This window comes from Thermobia domestica, chromosome 10 (assembly GCF_964235325.1).
Source record: "Thermobia domestica chromosome 10, izTheDome1.hap1.1, whole genome shotgun sequence".
In the NCBI taxonomy this organism is placed as follows: domain Eukaryota; kingdom Metazoa; phylum Arthropoda; class Insecta; order Zygentoma; family Lepismatidae; genus Thermobia; species Thermobia domestica.
The window spans coordinates 186,480,318-186,497,011 of NC_137463.1; the positions used below are offsets into that span (position 1 = coordinate 186,480,318).

The window sequence follows — 16,694 nt, forward strand, 5'->3', positions numbered from 1 at the left end:
ATCTACTTTAGTAAAGATGAATGTAATTTTTTAAAAAATACCTGCAGAGAAGTGGCAAATTGATTGACTTAGTTTCAAGAAAGCCGTTTGACACTGAAACGAACATAAAACAAACTTACTTCAGTCTAATATCAAGGGATTTCACAACAAAATTTTATTCAGTTTTTCAGTAGTTCATCTCCAAGATGCTAAGGCTCGCAGTACGTAAAAGGTGCCACAGTTCACATATCCTAACGACATGTTTGGACATATATTTTTTTAAACAAAATGCAAGAGAATGCATAAGACGACTCTTAAGAAAGAGTTTTAGTCTTCTATATCACAATTTGGCATAACTTTATCAGCCGATTTTTCTTCTATACATGATTCTATACTATATACAATAGTATCATATATATATTGTTAATGTGTTCATTTTGTTAATGTGTACTATTTTCATATTGTTAATGTGTTCTATAATTGTGAAAAAATCATATGTTTCTGGATATGTAATGGTAGATAGTGTCTTTAATGGAATAAGGTAAGCGTAATCATCATTCTCATTTCAGAAGCAGAGAAAGAAGCTGAAGGATCGGGTGATTTGTCTTCTATACATTATTCTATATTATGCAATATGTCATATATTCTTACATAGTCAATGTAAATACTAACAATAGTAAATACGACATATCGTCAATAAAGCCAATACAATTTAAAACAAGATTTCATTATCACTGTTCTAAATATAAATAGAATGCAACCGCATCTGCGTAAGCCACGAAGTCTATTACACATGATTTCAGTCTTCTCAGTGATATGATTTTCTGTTCAACTCGCTTATGTTTAAGCTTGCTTTGATTCGTTCGGCTTCTTTTCTATCTCCAACATCAACATAGAAATTTTGTTCTTGAAAAAGTTAGACAAATGTCAAAATATTTGGATGTTATTTTGTCGGTTTTCTGTTTAAATTAGAGTTCTACTCCTCTACACCATCAGTTGTTCTTCCCTTAACATTACCATAATGGTTCCTTATTTCTCCCGAAAAAGAGAGAAACACTAATTACATAAAACAAATTAATGCTTAACAAAAGGCATCCTGCAGCAATTGGAGGTTTCACTAAGCATAGTGTCAATGGTTGGTTGTTAGTAACATATTGAATTTATAAGTATTCAGTTTTGTAATCATTACTCACTAGTATAGGGTTAATTTCAAATCTCTGGTATGAGCGAGTTAAAATCTTGTATTGACATGTTGATCTCTAAAATGAGTGGTTATGGAGTGAGAATAATGATTACGTGTACCATACTCCACTAAAGATACAATCTACCATTATTTATCCATTAATTATTTATACCATTATCTACGATTTTTTTCATAATTGTGGAACACATTAAGAACAATATGAAAATACGCAAATATGAATACAAATATGAAAATAGAAGCATATATGATACTACTGCATATAGTATAGAATCATGTATAGAAGACAAATCGGTTGATAAAGTGATGCCGAAAATGAAGTTGTGATACAGAAGAATAAATATCCTGCATCCTCTTTCATAGTTTGCTTAATATATGGCCAAACATGTCTTTAGGATATGTGAACTGTGGCACCTTTTACGTACTGCGAGCCTTAGCATCTTGGAGATGAACTACTGAAAAACTGAATAAAAGTTTGTTGTGAAATCACTTGATATTAGACTGAAGTAAGTTTGTTTTATGTTTGTTTCAGTGTCAAACGGCTTTCTTGAAACTAAGTCAATCAATTTTCCATTTCTCTGCAGGTATTAAAACAAAAAATCACATTCATCTTTACTAAAGTAGATGTAAAAATCACTGTTAATACCAGAACTTTATCCGAGAAGGACAAGTAGAATAACATCTAAAATTTATGATGAAACTTGAAAATATAGTTATTCTTCTTACAAAATCTGTTACAATTGCTAAAGAAAAATGCCCTAGAAAATCCTTCCCTGTATAGAATTTCCCGTCTTGAAAGATTAGGCAGAACGAGAAGACACCTTCAGAAACTGTACATTTTTATCTGAAGATGAGACGCAGCAATTTTTCTTCTCTTCGAAACCTTCCTGCATGTTTGATAGGGGTGCCACGGGTTCTGATTGATCCGGGATTGAGTTCAATTTAAAAATAACGATTAAATTAATAAGTCAAAAATCTGTTAATTTGAAATTTAACCAATTAATATTTCCATTAGTTAATTTTAATTGATAATCATTAAAAAATGAAAAGAAATCTTTACGTTCCATGGTTATGCTGGCTAGGTTAAAGGAGATTGTGATGATGAGAAATAAATGAAATGGTGGAATGAAGAAAATGAAAGGAAACGGGAGAACACCGAGAAAACCCATGCATACGGTGTTTCTCCACCACAAAGCTCACCTTGGCGCGAGCTGAGATCGAACCAAGGACCCTATGCACCAATGGTGAACACTCTACCACTGAACCACCGCGGCCCCGATAATCATTAAAAATTCATAACAATTAAAATGTTAATCGTTAATTTTAGATATGCTAAAGTATGCTATGCATAAGTGTCAGAAGTCTTATAGAACGGCTTTGTTCGTCTGTCTGTCGATACGTCTCAGAGCAAATGCGATAAAATATATCGGGATGTAGCTATTTCAATCGATTCAGCGTCCCAAGAACAGATTTCATCTCCTCCATAATGTTTTCACTACTGCAATGAAATAAATGGAAGGTCAGCAAACTTTATTACAATATTCGAAATTGTCATCTCTCAGATCTTTAATCCTAACTATTCTTTATTGCAATTTTCAAAATATTAAACATTGTTCTTTACATATGAGCTTTCTTATCCCCCTTACTTGAGTTCTTACTATTCTAGAAGTATTCAGAACTTATCATATAAACGATAATCAAATAATTGACATGATAAACAATCGAATCAGAGGTGTAGGGGGTGTTTTCTAACCTCTATAGCTCTATTAGTAAAGTTGATCAAAGGTTGGAAAGTGTAGATTAAACCTGATCAAACGAAGATCAAACTGTTAGCATCGAGAATTTTCGAATCTGGCGTGAAAGGGAGGGAGCTAGCGTGCAGTTAGCCCCTTCTAGTAAATATACCTTATATTTATGTTAGTAAGGCTGATCAAACGTTAAAAAGAATGTTGATCATACCCGATCAAATGATAATCAAACGATTGACATAATAAAGAGTCGAATCGGAGGTGTAGGAAGGCTAGTCTGCCTTTTCTAACTTTTATAGCTGTTAGTAAAATTGATCAAACGTTGGAAATTGTTGATGAAACCTGATCAAACGGCTAGCATCGAGAAATTTCGAATCTGGCGTAAAGAAGGGGGTAGCGTGTAGTTAGTCTCCTCTACTAAATATACCTTATATTTATGTTAATAAAACTGGTCAAACATTAACAATTGCTGATCACACCTGATCAAACGATTGACATAATAGAGTCGAATCGGAGGTGTAGAGGGCTAGCCCCCTTTTCTAACCTTTACAGCTCCGTTAGTAAAGATGATCAAACGTTGAAACTTGTTGGCCAAACCTGATCAAACGATTAGCATCGAGAAATTTCGAATCGAGGGCTAGCATGTAGTTAGTCCCGCCTACTAAATATACCTTATATTTATGTTAGTAAAGCTGATCAAACGTTAAAAATTGTTACCTGATCAAACGATTGACATGAAAATAATTTTAAATTTATCATAAAGGGGGAGGGACTAACTGCACACAAGGATTTTCATTTTTTTTATCTCTTCTACATATTTGTTCTATCTTCTGTAACTTCGGGAATTTGAAACCCGTACTCTGTGTAAAAAAGTATAATTTCGTCTAGTACATTCAAAATGCTTTACAATAGCAAGAATTTTCATTGTTTCACTCTTGACCAATACGCGACGAAAGCACATGATATATCATTGTTAAGCATACGTCTGTAAATTGAGACAACTTCCTGAAAACAATGGTTATATTAAAATATAGGAATTTTGTAAGCACTGAAAATAGCGTTCAATATTATTATTTTCCAATAGTTTTTAAAATTATTAAAATATGCTTAAAATTCAATGAACTGCCTTCAGACTACAAGAACACAAAGGTGAAAGAAAAATATGACATTGAAATGTATTATTATTATTATTATTATTATTATTATTATTATTATTATTTTATTAACTACTACTGTATCAAAAACAAGTAAAGCAAAGCTTGTTAAAATATGTACTAGCTTTTAGTTTCTCGCAAACAAACAGAATAACTTGTTGACAGTTTCTTTCTAATATTAGAAACATATTTAGTTGTTTGGGAAAACATCTTGTTCCTTCTCGTATGACTGAGTACAAATTACTAAAGGAAAGTTTTACAAGGTGCTGTTTTGCATTACAAATTTGTTCCCAATTTATTTTCTGATTTTTCTGCCGCTTTTACACATTGTTAAGACATTCCTTATTCTTTAAATCTGAAAAGCCTCCCACCTAAATCTTTGCCGTAACAACTCTTGGCACCAGTGTTTTGAAAAGTTTCTTTTCAAAACGAACTTCCTTCTGTTCACAGTTTCTCTCTTTCTTTAAAACAGGAACTTATTCCACTCTTGGTTCAGTGAGAAGAGGAAGGGATTCCTTTTATTATCGTATTTTGTAACGTTTCATTTGGTTTAGTTATTCTTAAAGCTATTCGTACCTCAGAAAAGACGTAACTTAATATAATCATTAAAAAAAAAAAAAAAAAAAAAAATTGATAGTGTAGTACAAGAAACTTAGATACGTATATGAAAAATTGGGAACAATATTATTTCAAACATAAAGGATTTATTAATTCTGGCATACTAGAATTGATCTACATGATGTTTTATTCAGTCGAAGCAAGTAAGAATACAAATTTCTTGTTTTCTGCCTATTTTCGTAAAAATAAATAATATAAAACTTTAAAAAATCATAAAAATAAATAATGTAAAAAAAAAAAAAAAGATGAAGAAACTCATCACAATTATATTTATTGTTGAACTGTTTACGTTAACACACACACACATTTATGGCAGAAACTACAGAATTTAGAATTTCTGAATCAATTAATGAAAAAAGAATGAACAATTTATTTCATCACACAATTATAATTATGAGATTAAGCTGATCTCCCTAAGGAAAAAAGATAATTCTCCTACCATAACGTAAGCGAAATCCCCCACAGATATATTTTTTTTTTATTTACACACTGTGAGAAAAAGAGAAAACTAATTTTTCGTTGACGTCCTTTTAAACGATGATCGAATTCCAAGAAATGAACGCTGTTTACATGAGCAAACTCGCATTCTGTGTTAAAGTGATATACAGAGATCACGTGAATTTGCGTCCAACTCAGACTTGCGAATAGAACTGAACATTTTTTGCAGAGTCGTAGCTACCCATGCGAGACAAATTGTTGAATATAACGTGAAAGAGCACCAAATATCTCATTCCTTTCTTGAAACTTGTCAGGCAGCTGAGTTGCTATCCAGTACTTTCTGCTGCATTTGTGCAGGTTTCCTTAACTAGTGGTGAATCATAATATTATGAATCATATTATAGTGTATGCTAAAATAGACTAAATAATAATAATAATAATAATAATAATAATAATAATAATAATAATAATAATAATAATAATAATAATAATACTTCTTTTAATATTACATGAGCAGCGGTTACGTGGTCTACCGCCGCTTATATAATAATGATAGCCGCGATTATTTATAAGGCTTTTATCTACATCGGACCAGCCTAGGTTTGATCTCCGATGCGGGAGGAATTTTTCTTGTTCCACCCTTAGACCAGGAGTGTCCCAGGGGGAAAATGGAGCCCGGCCACCCAAATGGGATTTGACTGTTAGGTGTCTATTTAAACATGTTTACGAAAGCAAATGACGAATGCTTATAATAGAACGAATAGAAGTTCCCATTTTTCACACGAAAAGAGTAAGGTTTAATGAATTGTTAGGCCAGCTGCCTGGTGAAGGCGGAGATGACCAAGGTACGCATAATAAGGTAGTTAAAATTGATCGTAGCAATTTCCAGATGAAGAGATCCGCTTCTAAGTTGTACGGATGAGAGATATCTGTAACGCACAGCTCCAATAGTCTCCCCATGAATGGCGGAAAAGAAGATGAAAAAGGGTAATTCAGAACTTATGACTAATCTGTCGCGCCCTGAAGTACCAGCTATTAATTTATTAACGTAAGTGAGGGAAAACCTATGCCAGAGAGAACTGAACTCGAGATATCTACTGTATGCCGTCCTGTATAAATGAATAGAACGAAAATAGATAAAATGTAACAAGTAACCAAACGGTAAGAGATATAGGATCGTATCCATGGTGGTTCAACGTCAACCATATGTCATCCTTCGTTTCGGAATTCAGAACTCAAATTGTTTATACCATTATTCGGGGATGTCGTAACTTCAACTATACATGATGACTCAAACTTTAATAACAATTAACTGGATAGAAAAAGTAAAAATGAAATACATTTACTATTGTCCGGCTCAAACCTCATGACGTCTGGCGAAAGCCAATGGCGCGTAAGAGCCACGTTGTCGGATTTCATTTCCTTTCGTGTACAAGTATAACGTGAAACAGATGGGAAAACGAAGTAAATACTTCAAACTGAGAAGGTGAAAGAATAAACACAGGTTTAGATTGACTTGTATATGAAGAAACAATCATACAATAAAATAGTGAACCACTGTACGTAGAATCATGCTTTTCCCTCTTATTATTTACAAACGATTTTTTCTTTCCTAAACACACATTAATATTCTATTAATAATGATATTTTTGAGTGCTAATAATATTTCTCCCAAGCATCGAGTATTAGACAATCTCGCGTAATTTTCAATGGCTATTGTAAAAAAGAGGGCACGCCTTAAAGGTTTGAGCCAGACAGTAGTACAAGTTTAGTTATATAATGTGAACTACATGTTAGAAATATATACTGATAGTATACAAAGCATGGCTCTCATGTTGGATCAAAGATGGTAAATTTTGATGAAAAAAAAAAAGAGTTTAAAAAGATTAAGAATACAGTATATATATATAAAACTAGTCTGCTGAAATTTTGTGTGGGGTTAAGGATATAACTTATGAGAAGTATGTTTTTCTTTAAACATATATGTGTAAAGTTTGCTTTTCGCGACAAATTATCTACATAAAAGAGTCGTGATCTTCGGAGGGGGATGTCTTGGGAAGGACTATTGGACGAGAGAGTGGCAGTGTGGGAAAGATAGATAGAGAAAGGAAGACAAGCATAAGCAAAGTGTTTAGGTTACAGACGTGGAACGTGCGTACCACTTTACAGGAGGAAGTTAGAAAATATTAAAGAAGAAATGAAAGAAAATAATCTATAGACTTCATAGGAGTTTGTGAAGTGAGATAGGAAAGTAATGGGAAGTTGAATAGCGAAGAATATAGAATGTTTTACTCAGGTAATGAAAAAGGTGGTCATAATGGTGTGGGAACAATTCTTGGTAAAAGCATAAAAGCGAAGTTAGTGAAAGTAGAATTTCTTGACGATTGACGTTGATATTTTATTTCAGCACACAGAGGTAGAGAATATTAAAGGAAAAAAAAAATAGAAGGATCTATTTGTCATACAGACATCTCCACCGACGACTTCGCATGCAACTAAAGAAATAGAGAAAAATTATGAGAAAATAGAAGAAATTAGATACAGAGAGAAGGGAGATGCATGTGTAATTGAAATGGGAGATTTCAATGCAGTTATGGGAGGAAAACAGGAAAGTAGTGTCATAGGCAAATATGGCTTAGGCGAAAGAAATGAAAGGGGAGAGGGACTGGTCAATTTCTGTAGACAGAATTCATTAGTAATTGGGAATACTTGGTACAATCAGCACAAGAGAAGATATCCATGGAAATCATCAATGATGGCTGAAAATATCAAATCGACTATGTTATGATTCAGAACAGATATCGGAGTAGTTTGGAAAACGTGAAGACCCCTCCCAGAACTGACATTTTCTCCATTCATAACTTTGTGCAGACTGAAGTAAATATTCAACTGAAAAATGAAGGCTGATAACAAGATGCTGAATACTGAAAAGTTGAAAACCGAGGAAGTAAGAAATCCCCTGTTGAAACACTCGAAGAAAAATACTCAAACAAGGAAAGCATAGGTGCAGGTAGTATCAGACGGTGGGATCATATTAAACGTTGCAGACAGCAGCCCGCAGATGTAGTAGTAGGCAACCGTGAATACAAAGCGGCTACGGAACCATGGGTTACAAAACAGATGTTGCAGAAAATGAAGGAAAGAAGGGCGTGGAAACATGTTGAAAGATAAAGGTAACCAAGAAAGTTCTGTCGCTTTTTCACCCATCACGTTCGAACATCGATATGTCACCTAAGACGTACCTGGAAGATCAAAAATTGTCCCCATCAGCATCGACGGCCTTCTGCCACCGTTTTCGAAGGCCATGGATTCTATTGCGGTAGAACTTGGTGGGCAGTAAAGAGAAAAAGTTATCAAGTGCATTTTGCACCTCTACTAGGGGATTTGAACTGCCGCCTCTAAGGTAATTGTTCAACGAATGGGACAGGTGATAATCGTAGGAGGCAATGTCCGGGGAGTATGGTAGATACAATAGTGTTTCCCATCCAAGACGTAGAATCGTGTCACGGATCATCCTAGCCACGTGGGGTTTAGCGTTGTCCTGTAACAGGAGGACCCCTTTGCGATTCAGAAGTGCTGGCTCCAGCGTTTTGAGTTTTTCTTGAACACGGCTCAACTGCTGACAGTACACAGTTGCATTGATGCTCTGATCAGTTGGTAGCAGTTCCCGATACACGATGCTGCGAGCAGCCCGCCGAACACAGAATGATCTTCTATTGGTGCAGTGCTGGTTTCGGCTGTTTTGGAACCGGCTTATGGGATGCTAACTAATGATGGTGGTGTCGTGGAGCTTCGTACAGGACCCACTTTTCATCACATGTCAACACCTCGTCCAGAAATGGCTCCTTCCTCAGACGAGACAGCAAAGAAAGATATGTGTCTGATCGCGTTGCCTTCTGGCCTGGAGTCAAATCATGTGGAACGCATCGACCCAACTTGTAGTGCTTTCCAAGTTGATAAAAGTGGAGTCGAATGGTTTCTTCACTTACACTGAATTGTAGTCCCAGTTCCTCACATGTCTGGCCACTGTTCGCCTCTATTACTGTCTGAAGATCTTCATTTTGTACATGTGTTGGTCTTCCGGCACGTGGTACGTCTTCGAGTGTTTCGTCACCGTCCTTAAACTTGTTAAACCACCGCTGCACACTCTGCGTAGTCACCACACCCTTACCAAAGGCCTGGCATATATTCCGCCCCGCTGCAGTGGCGTTTGACTCCAGTCTGAACTCGAGAGCATACAATTCCTTTTGACGCTCCGTGGAGGTCCCATGTTCACTCTGTTCTTACGCAAGTTCACGGTGTAACTGAACTGGCACAACCAGGTAATATGTTGGATATACCCACAGCAACAACTGACCTTCGCCTTATCTCCATTCGCATTCAGCTCACGGTGTAAGGGCCAATTGAACACAAACCTCCACATAAAGTGACAGAACTTCCTTGGTTACCTTTATAGAAGAGGGAAACTAGGTGTACAGGGGTTACGATGAGGAAACAGACAGAGCAAGGAAGAGTTTTACGAAAGAAAATACGAGGAAATAGAATAATTATAAAGAGCTGGGAAATATGAGGAAATGTACAAGGAGGTGAAATCTATGTAACTGTACAAGGAGGAAACAAGGAGTATTACGATGACAGTAGAAATAAGAATGGGAAGGTAGTCAGCGAAAAAGGTGAACTCTTGAGAAGGTGGAAATAATATATTGAGGGCGTGGCCTAGGTGTTGATATAGAAAATGAAGTATATGATAATGATAATGGGTTTAGTATTCTTCGGGATGAGTTTGAAAAAGCTATGCTTGAGATTAGAAATGGAGAATGGATAGATAATATACCAATTGAATTCATTAAGAATATGGGGGACAAGGGCAAGAAAGAACTGTTGCGACTCTGCAGTGAAATATATGAAACAGGACAATGACCAAAATATTTTCTAAAGACGATCATGATGGTTACGAAATCGATCCTTGAGAGATGTGAAGATTATAGAATTATTAGTCTGATATCGCATGCAGGAAAAATTTTGCTTTGAATACGGAACAGACCCTCCCAATAAAAATGTCTGAGTGCGTGTCTAGGTAGTTTCCCTTTTAGTCATTTGCCATTAAAATGTTCAAAAACAGTAGTTTTTTGAGGCTGAGTTTTCTTCGAACAAACTTTTCCGAAAACATAATTTTGTTCGTATTTCGTAAATAAATGTTTCAGTAATAACTGCTAGACAGCATGATATAGTTTAAGAAATTAGAGCGAGGAAGTATTTGTTGGAGCGAAGAAATTTAATGCGGTGGTCAGTACCTTTTATTTACATAGATAAAGACGAAATGAAACAAATGGACTTCTTAAATAGTTCTTTTTTTTTTCTACGAATATTTCACTGGCGAAGTTTCTACATGATTCTAATTCTGCACAATATCAAAAACTATGTTTCATGTAGTCTATTTATGGTGAGTTACGAGTATTAATGCTTTTAATTCTGAAATAGGATTTCCGCTTCGCTTTCAGTAAGTCCAGCCCTCCTGAAAAAGTCTTGGGCCCTTCGTGATGAAGAACTTGCTAGGTACATTCTTTACTTAGTCTAATGGAGCTCAAAGAATTACTCACCCTCTCTACGCCTGGCCAATCTACGGCGTAAAGGCAGACAGAGTATGGTGAAGCCTACATCATTTCCTCAAGTGTAGAAGCATGCGTCTTAACTTTATTTCAGCTTTCGTGCAATCTATTGATTGTCCCAAATGTGGGGCGAGTTTTGATGTTAATTTTAATTTTAACCGTTATATTTTCTGATATTAATTTTTGGTTACAATTCATTACTTCCTCTCAACAGCACTAATTTTAATTCGTTAAATTTTAGATTATTTGTTCCTTAAGTTATGAAAGATTATGAAAGTCTTGCAAGTGTTAATAACCTTACTCTGTTTCTATACCATTCTATGAATTCAAAGTTTTAACTAAAAACATTGATAAGAAAGGAAAAGAAAAAAAAAAAGATAATAGATAATGTGGAACACAGTGTATAGAAATTAAGTATAAATAAATAAATTAGTACCTTGGCATTTTTAGATTTTAGAGGGTGTTGTAAATAATTTCTGTCATTAAGCACAGGTACTGGAAGACTTGTTGCTTCATTTTCTTGCTTTGAAGTTTCATTAAAATCTTCATCATAAGTTAGCTTTTGTAGATTCGAGCCTTCAAAATTATGTATTGATTGGTTTCCGCAACCACTTTTGGTTTGGTTTGGTTGAACATTTTTCTTCAGCTCTTTCCTACTGGTTTCAGACATGTCTTTCCAAGGTAGTAACTCCTTTAAAGTTCCTGCTGCCATTATTTCTTTCTGAAGAGATCTACCAATATTGTTATCCTTCTCCTCTGAAACGTTTATTCGAGCCTTAGTAGGTTTCTGTGTAAAAAAAAGAAATCAAAATATTTAAATTAAACTACCGTAAATATATATTTTCTAAATGACAACATACAAAAATTATTTTAGTACACAACTAACACACAGTCTTAATAAATAGTCCAGTTTAATCTTTTTTCACACAATTTTAAAAACTGCGGAATTTATTAAAACTATGCATAACTAAAGTGACTGCAAAAAGTCGTGAAGCTTGACCTAGTTCTATCAATTTTAGCACCCAACAGAAAGTATGTATGTCTCCCAGTCATCAACTTCCATCCATGAAATTTTGCCAGTTTCGTCTCTCGGGCTATACAGAGAACATCTCCTGGGGATACAGTGTTATTGGATGGCCGCTAAGTTTCGCTTTGATTATTTTTTGTTGTTATTGTTGTTTTATACTTTTGCTATTAATACTATTACAGTTTAATTCGAATATTTTTTAGTGTATATGTGTTATAAAATATTGTGCTTTTTTGACGCTCGTTTGCTATGTCTCATAAATTGGCTAACGTCGTTGGTGAACTTCTGGAGTTTCACTTTTTCTCAAGTGTACGTTTGGAAGGCAGTTTCACGAATCTTACCTAACTCTTCCGACGCATCACACGTGGGGCAAAAATCAGTTCTATAATTCGTGTAGATCAACACTTCACGAGTAGTTGCGGTCACTGAAACTGGAATTTTACAATACTTAGTGCAAATATATAATAGAAAGACATCACAGAAAAACTGTAAATATACTTTTTCTATGTCTTAAAAACTGTTATTCTACCTAGGCATATATATATATTAATCATTTAGCAACTTCCCATTTTTAACCCTTATGCACACGCGCTAAATTTTAGGACTTAAACACGCGCGGGGTGCTTTACACTCCATCTGTTATATTTGTTTTACATAAAAGTTATTGTACAGGGTTTGTCCGGGAAGTAATAGGACTGATTTTATTCCGCCATGACTGTACTTCGGAGCGTGCGCGCACCGACTAGATCCGGTAGAGGGCTTTTCTAGCTAACGAACGAGCGGCTGGTCAGTTGTCTCCGAGCACACGGAGAGTCAGGACAGGCTTTTTCGCGCGACGTGTTTCTGTGACTGGTGCAAGCCGAAAATGCAGCGTTCGTTAGAGCAGAGGTACGCGATTAAATTCTGTGTTAAACTCGGTAGGTAAATCTGCGACAGAGACGTTTGATATGATCAAGCAGGCTTACCCAGATGATGCTTTAGCAAGAAGTGGTGTGTTTTGGTGGCACAAGGCCTTTTCGGAGGGCCGGGAAGAGGTCGCCGATGAAGACCGTGCTGCAAGACCTTCGACTTCGACAAACACCAACAATGTGACTCGTGTGCGCGAAGTTTTGAACTCAGACCGTCGACTAAGTATTCGTTTAATTGCCCAGATGTTAAATTTACCAAAAACTGTGGTTCATGAAATTGTGACGGAGCATTTGAACATGCGCAAGGTGTGCGCGAAGATTGTCCCAAAAGTGCTCACTGACGACCAGAAATTGCGGCGAGTGGAATTGTGCCAAGAAAATTTGAACATGTGTGAAAGTGACCCCCAATTTTTGAATAACGTAATCACAGGTGACGAATCATGGATCTTTGAGTATGATCCCGAGACAAAGAGGCAATCTTCCGAGTGGCACACGCCGGCGTCTCCTCGCCCAAAAAAGGGAAGAATGAGCAAATCCAAAGTGAAAACGATGCTCATTGTCTTTTTTGACATCAAAGGCATCGTCCACCATGAATTTGTTCCTCCTGGACAAACCGTCAACGCCAAGTTTTACGTGGAAGTGCTCAAGAGACTCAAACGAAGGGTCAATCGGGTCCGACCAGACATCGGAGCCGACTGGAAGCTGCACCACGACAAAGCCCCGGCTCACACCGCCTTTCTTGTGAACAGCTACCTGACCAAGGCTGGCATCCCAACGCTTCCGCAGCCGCCCTACAGCCAAGATGTGGCTCCACCGAACTTCTTTTTGTTTCCTCGCCTGAAACGCCCGATGAAAGGCAAGCATTTTGAGACGACAGAGGGGATCCAAGCAGCTTGCACCGCGGCTCTCAAGGCTATTCCGGAGAATGACTTCCGTGACGCCTTCAATGCTTGGAAATCGCACTGGTAGCGCTGCATCGACGCAGAAGGAGCCTATTTTGAAAGTTTTTAAAGAATTGTAACGATTGGCTCAATATTTTTTTAATCGACTCAGTCCTATTACTTTCCGGACAAAATCTGTATGTATTTGGAATGTAAGATTAAATTTATGTAAAATTGACCTTCTTTACATAAATCATCATCATGAGATGTGATCATTTTTTTCGGTAGATTTTTATTTCATCGCCATTTTTAAAGGAAAATATGTTTACCCTGTTTTTATATTATACTTTTGATATGTCGCTATAAAATATTTTAATATATGTGTTTAAATCTTAATTAGTGTTTCTAGTGTTTGTATGTGTTAAGAGGATGAATATATTAAACAATCCTATGTATTTTTCTTCATAGGTTCACTTTAAACTCTTTTCAAAAAATAGCATTAAACATTCATTACTTACAAATGTCCAAAATAACATGTACTTCAGTTTTCTCCACTAAACGAATAAAAAAAAAAAAGTTCTTTAAAATCATGTAGAACGAAAATAGAATAAATCATATGACATGAAAATAGAAATTAGAAATTACTCTAACCGTATTACACATTTACTGTCATTTCCAGCACGCATCAAGTGGAAGAGCAAAGTTTTAATCAGTACGCAGTACACAAGGCTATGCTTCCTGCAGATCAGATCACAGTTATCACAGTTATCAAAAATATTAAAAGTCTACTGAAATGCGTAAAGTATATATTAATAATTACGTGTGTTCCATTTCATTTACGGGATTAAAAAACAACTACTATATTCTCCACACGAACTTGGATAAAATAATGTTTATCACTACGTAATTTTTCACTGGGATTAAAAATAGAAGTCCGAAGCATTCTACACAACTACCTTCCTCTTTTCGTGAAAACAACTCGAATTTAATTTTATGCACCAGCAATTTCATTCTATATTATTTCTTTTTGCAAAGCATGTCTGTATCTATCAACTACTCTCTTCTTTCTTTCAAGCTGTCGAAACTCAACCTCTCCGTTAGTTGTATTAAATTAAGCGCTGCTAAATGAAGGAACTCGTATAATTATTACGGAAGTAGACTGACAGTTGGCAAATTGCTATACATAGTTGTTTACAATATGAAAAAATAGGAGTGATGTAGGTACAAATAAGTTTTTCCATGTTAAAAGGGTTTCCACGTGGATATATGGTTACCGTACGAGACCTGGATAGGAGCTTACATGGATTAGAACTCATGTTAAGCTGTAGATACACGTTTCATATGGCTTCACAGACTTTCACAGACAAACAATAGAGAAGCATCTACTACATGCGCTGTGGAAACCCGTATTAATCGTGTGAACGGTGAAGGAAACAAATCAACGTTCAGTTAAGTCGCTTGGAGCTGGCGCTGCAATCAGTTTTGTCAGTTTTCGCAAGTGACTTGATGGGTTGTTCTAGTAATCAGTATGCTTTAACTTGTTTCGCTTGTCTGTGAATGGTCGATTCAGTGCGAAAAAATGAGATAGAAAATTAACCCCACTGTGTATATATTCACTGCTATTTGATATATATATATATATATATATATATATATATATATATATATATATATATATATATATATATATATATATATATATATATATATCCGCTGCTTATTTGTTTCTGCTCTTAAGGCCAAAATTTCGGTTTCAGATGCCGCCAGAAGTGAGATATCATCTGAAAACCGTATACACTTAATCACTCTTCCCGTCTTCATTATGTAGGCTCTTTTTTTTTTATCTCTTCTAGATAAATATTAAATAGTGTTCGTAAAAGACAGCATCCCTGCCGAACTCCCCTTCCAAGTGCACTCTCCCTGTAATTTCCTCCCCTATTCTAACATTTATTTGTTGTTCACACATAAGCTTTTCTTGAGTCTTCGATCTTTCCATTCAAACCTAACTTTCTTTAGAACCTCTAACAACAATTCGCGCAATCAAAAGCATTTTCTATATCAATAAATAGAAAAAAAACCTTTTTTCCTTTTCAATAAACCTTTCGCCGATCACCTTTGCATCTCTTGTGCCCTTGCCTCTCCTGAACCCGAACTTTTCCTCCTCAACTTTTTCATTTGGTCTTCTATACAATTTTCTGTTCAAAATTCGAAGCAAGATTTTTGCTGCATGCAATATGAGACTAATAGTTCAATAATCCTAACATCTCTCTGGGTTTGATTTCATAGTCATCGGTATCGTGATAGTTTTTAGGAAATCTTTCGGCCACTCTTCTGTTTCATACATTTAATTGCAGATTCCAATGTCTCCCACATTCTCAATGAATTCGATCGTTATCTCATTTATCCTTTTTGCTTTTATTCCTAAGCTCGGATATAGCTTTTCCGATTCATCCCGAAGAATATTAAACCATTTATCATCCTTGCCTACTTCAACATCTAAGGCACACGATCTATCCTTATTCTCATATAAGTTCTCAATATATTATTTCCATCTTCCTAAGACTGCACTTCTCTCGCTGACTACTTTTCTATTCTTATTTTGTCCTGCCATCCTCTTGTTTCCCCCTCGTACAGTTCCATAGATTTCACGTCTTTGTACCATTTCCTCATATTTCCCAACTCTTTCTAATTCTCTTGGGGCCGCGGTGGCTCAGTGGTAGAGCATTCACCTCTGGTGCTTGGAGTCCCGGGTTCGATCCCAGCCCCCGCCAAGTGAACTTTGTGGTGGACAAACACCGTGTGTGTGGGTTTTCTCGGGGTTCTCCCGTTTCCTCCCACTTTCTTGATTCCACCATTTTCATTCATATCTCATCATCACCGTCTCCTTTAGCCCAACAGGCATAACCGTGGGACGTAAAACTCAAAGATTTTTTCTTTCTAATTCTCGCATTTTCTTTTGTAAAGCTTTTCCCTTGCTCTGTATGTTTCTCTTCGTAACTCGTTGTTTAACTCTCTGCCCTTTTCTTTATCAAACTGTTTGCACGTCTTCCTTTTCCTCATTTTCTGCAACATCTGTTCTGTAACTCATGATTTCTTAGCTGTTTTGTGTTCGCGGTAACCTACTACTTCTT

General features: G+C 35.9%; 1 protein-coding gene across 1 annotated transcript in view; it reads right to left on the minus strand.

Annotated features, from left to right (window-relative positions):
- The window catches only part of LOC145662882 (tyrosine-protein phosphatase non-receptor type 13-like), a 1,067,674-nt gene that overhangs the window by 72,477 nt on the left and 978,503 nt on the right, over positions 1 to 16,694 (minus strand). Inside the window, exon 6 of the mRNA XM_081728845.1 lies at positions 11,184 to 11,534. Within this exon, the coding sequence (XP_081584971.1) occupies positions 11,184 to 11,534 (351 nt within the window). The remainder of the gene's footprint in view (positions 1 to 11,183; positions 11,535 to 16,694) is intronic.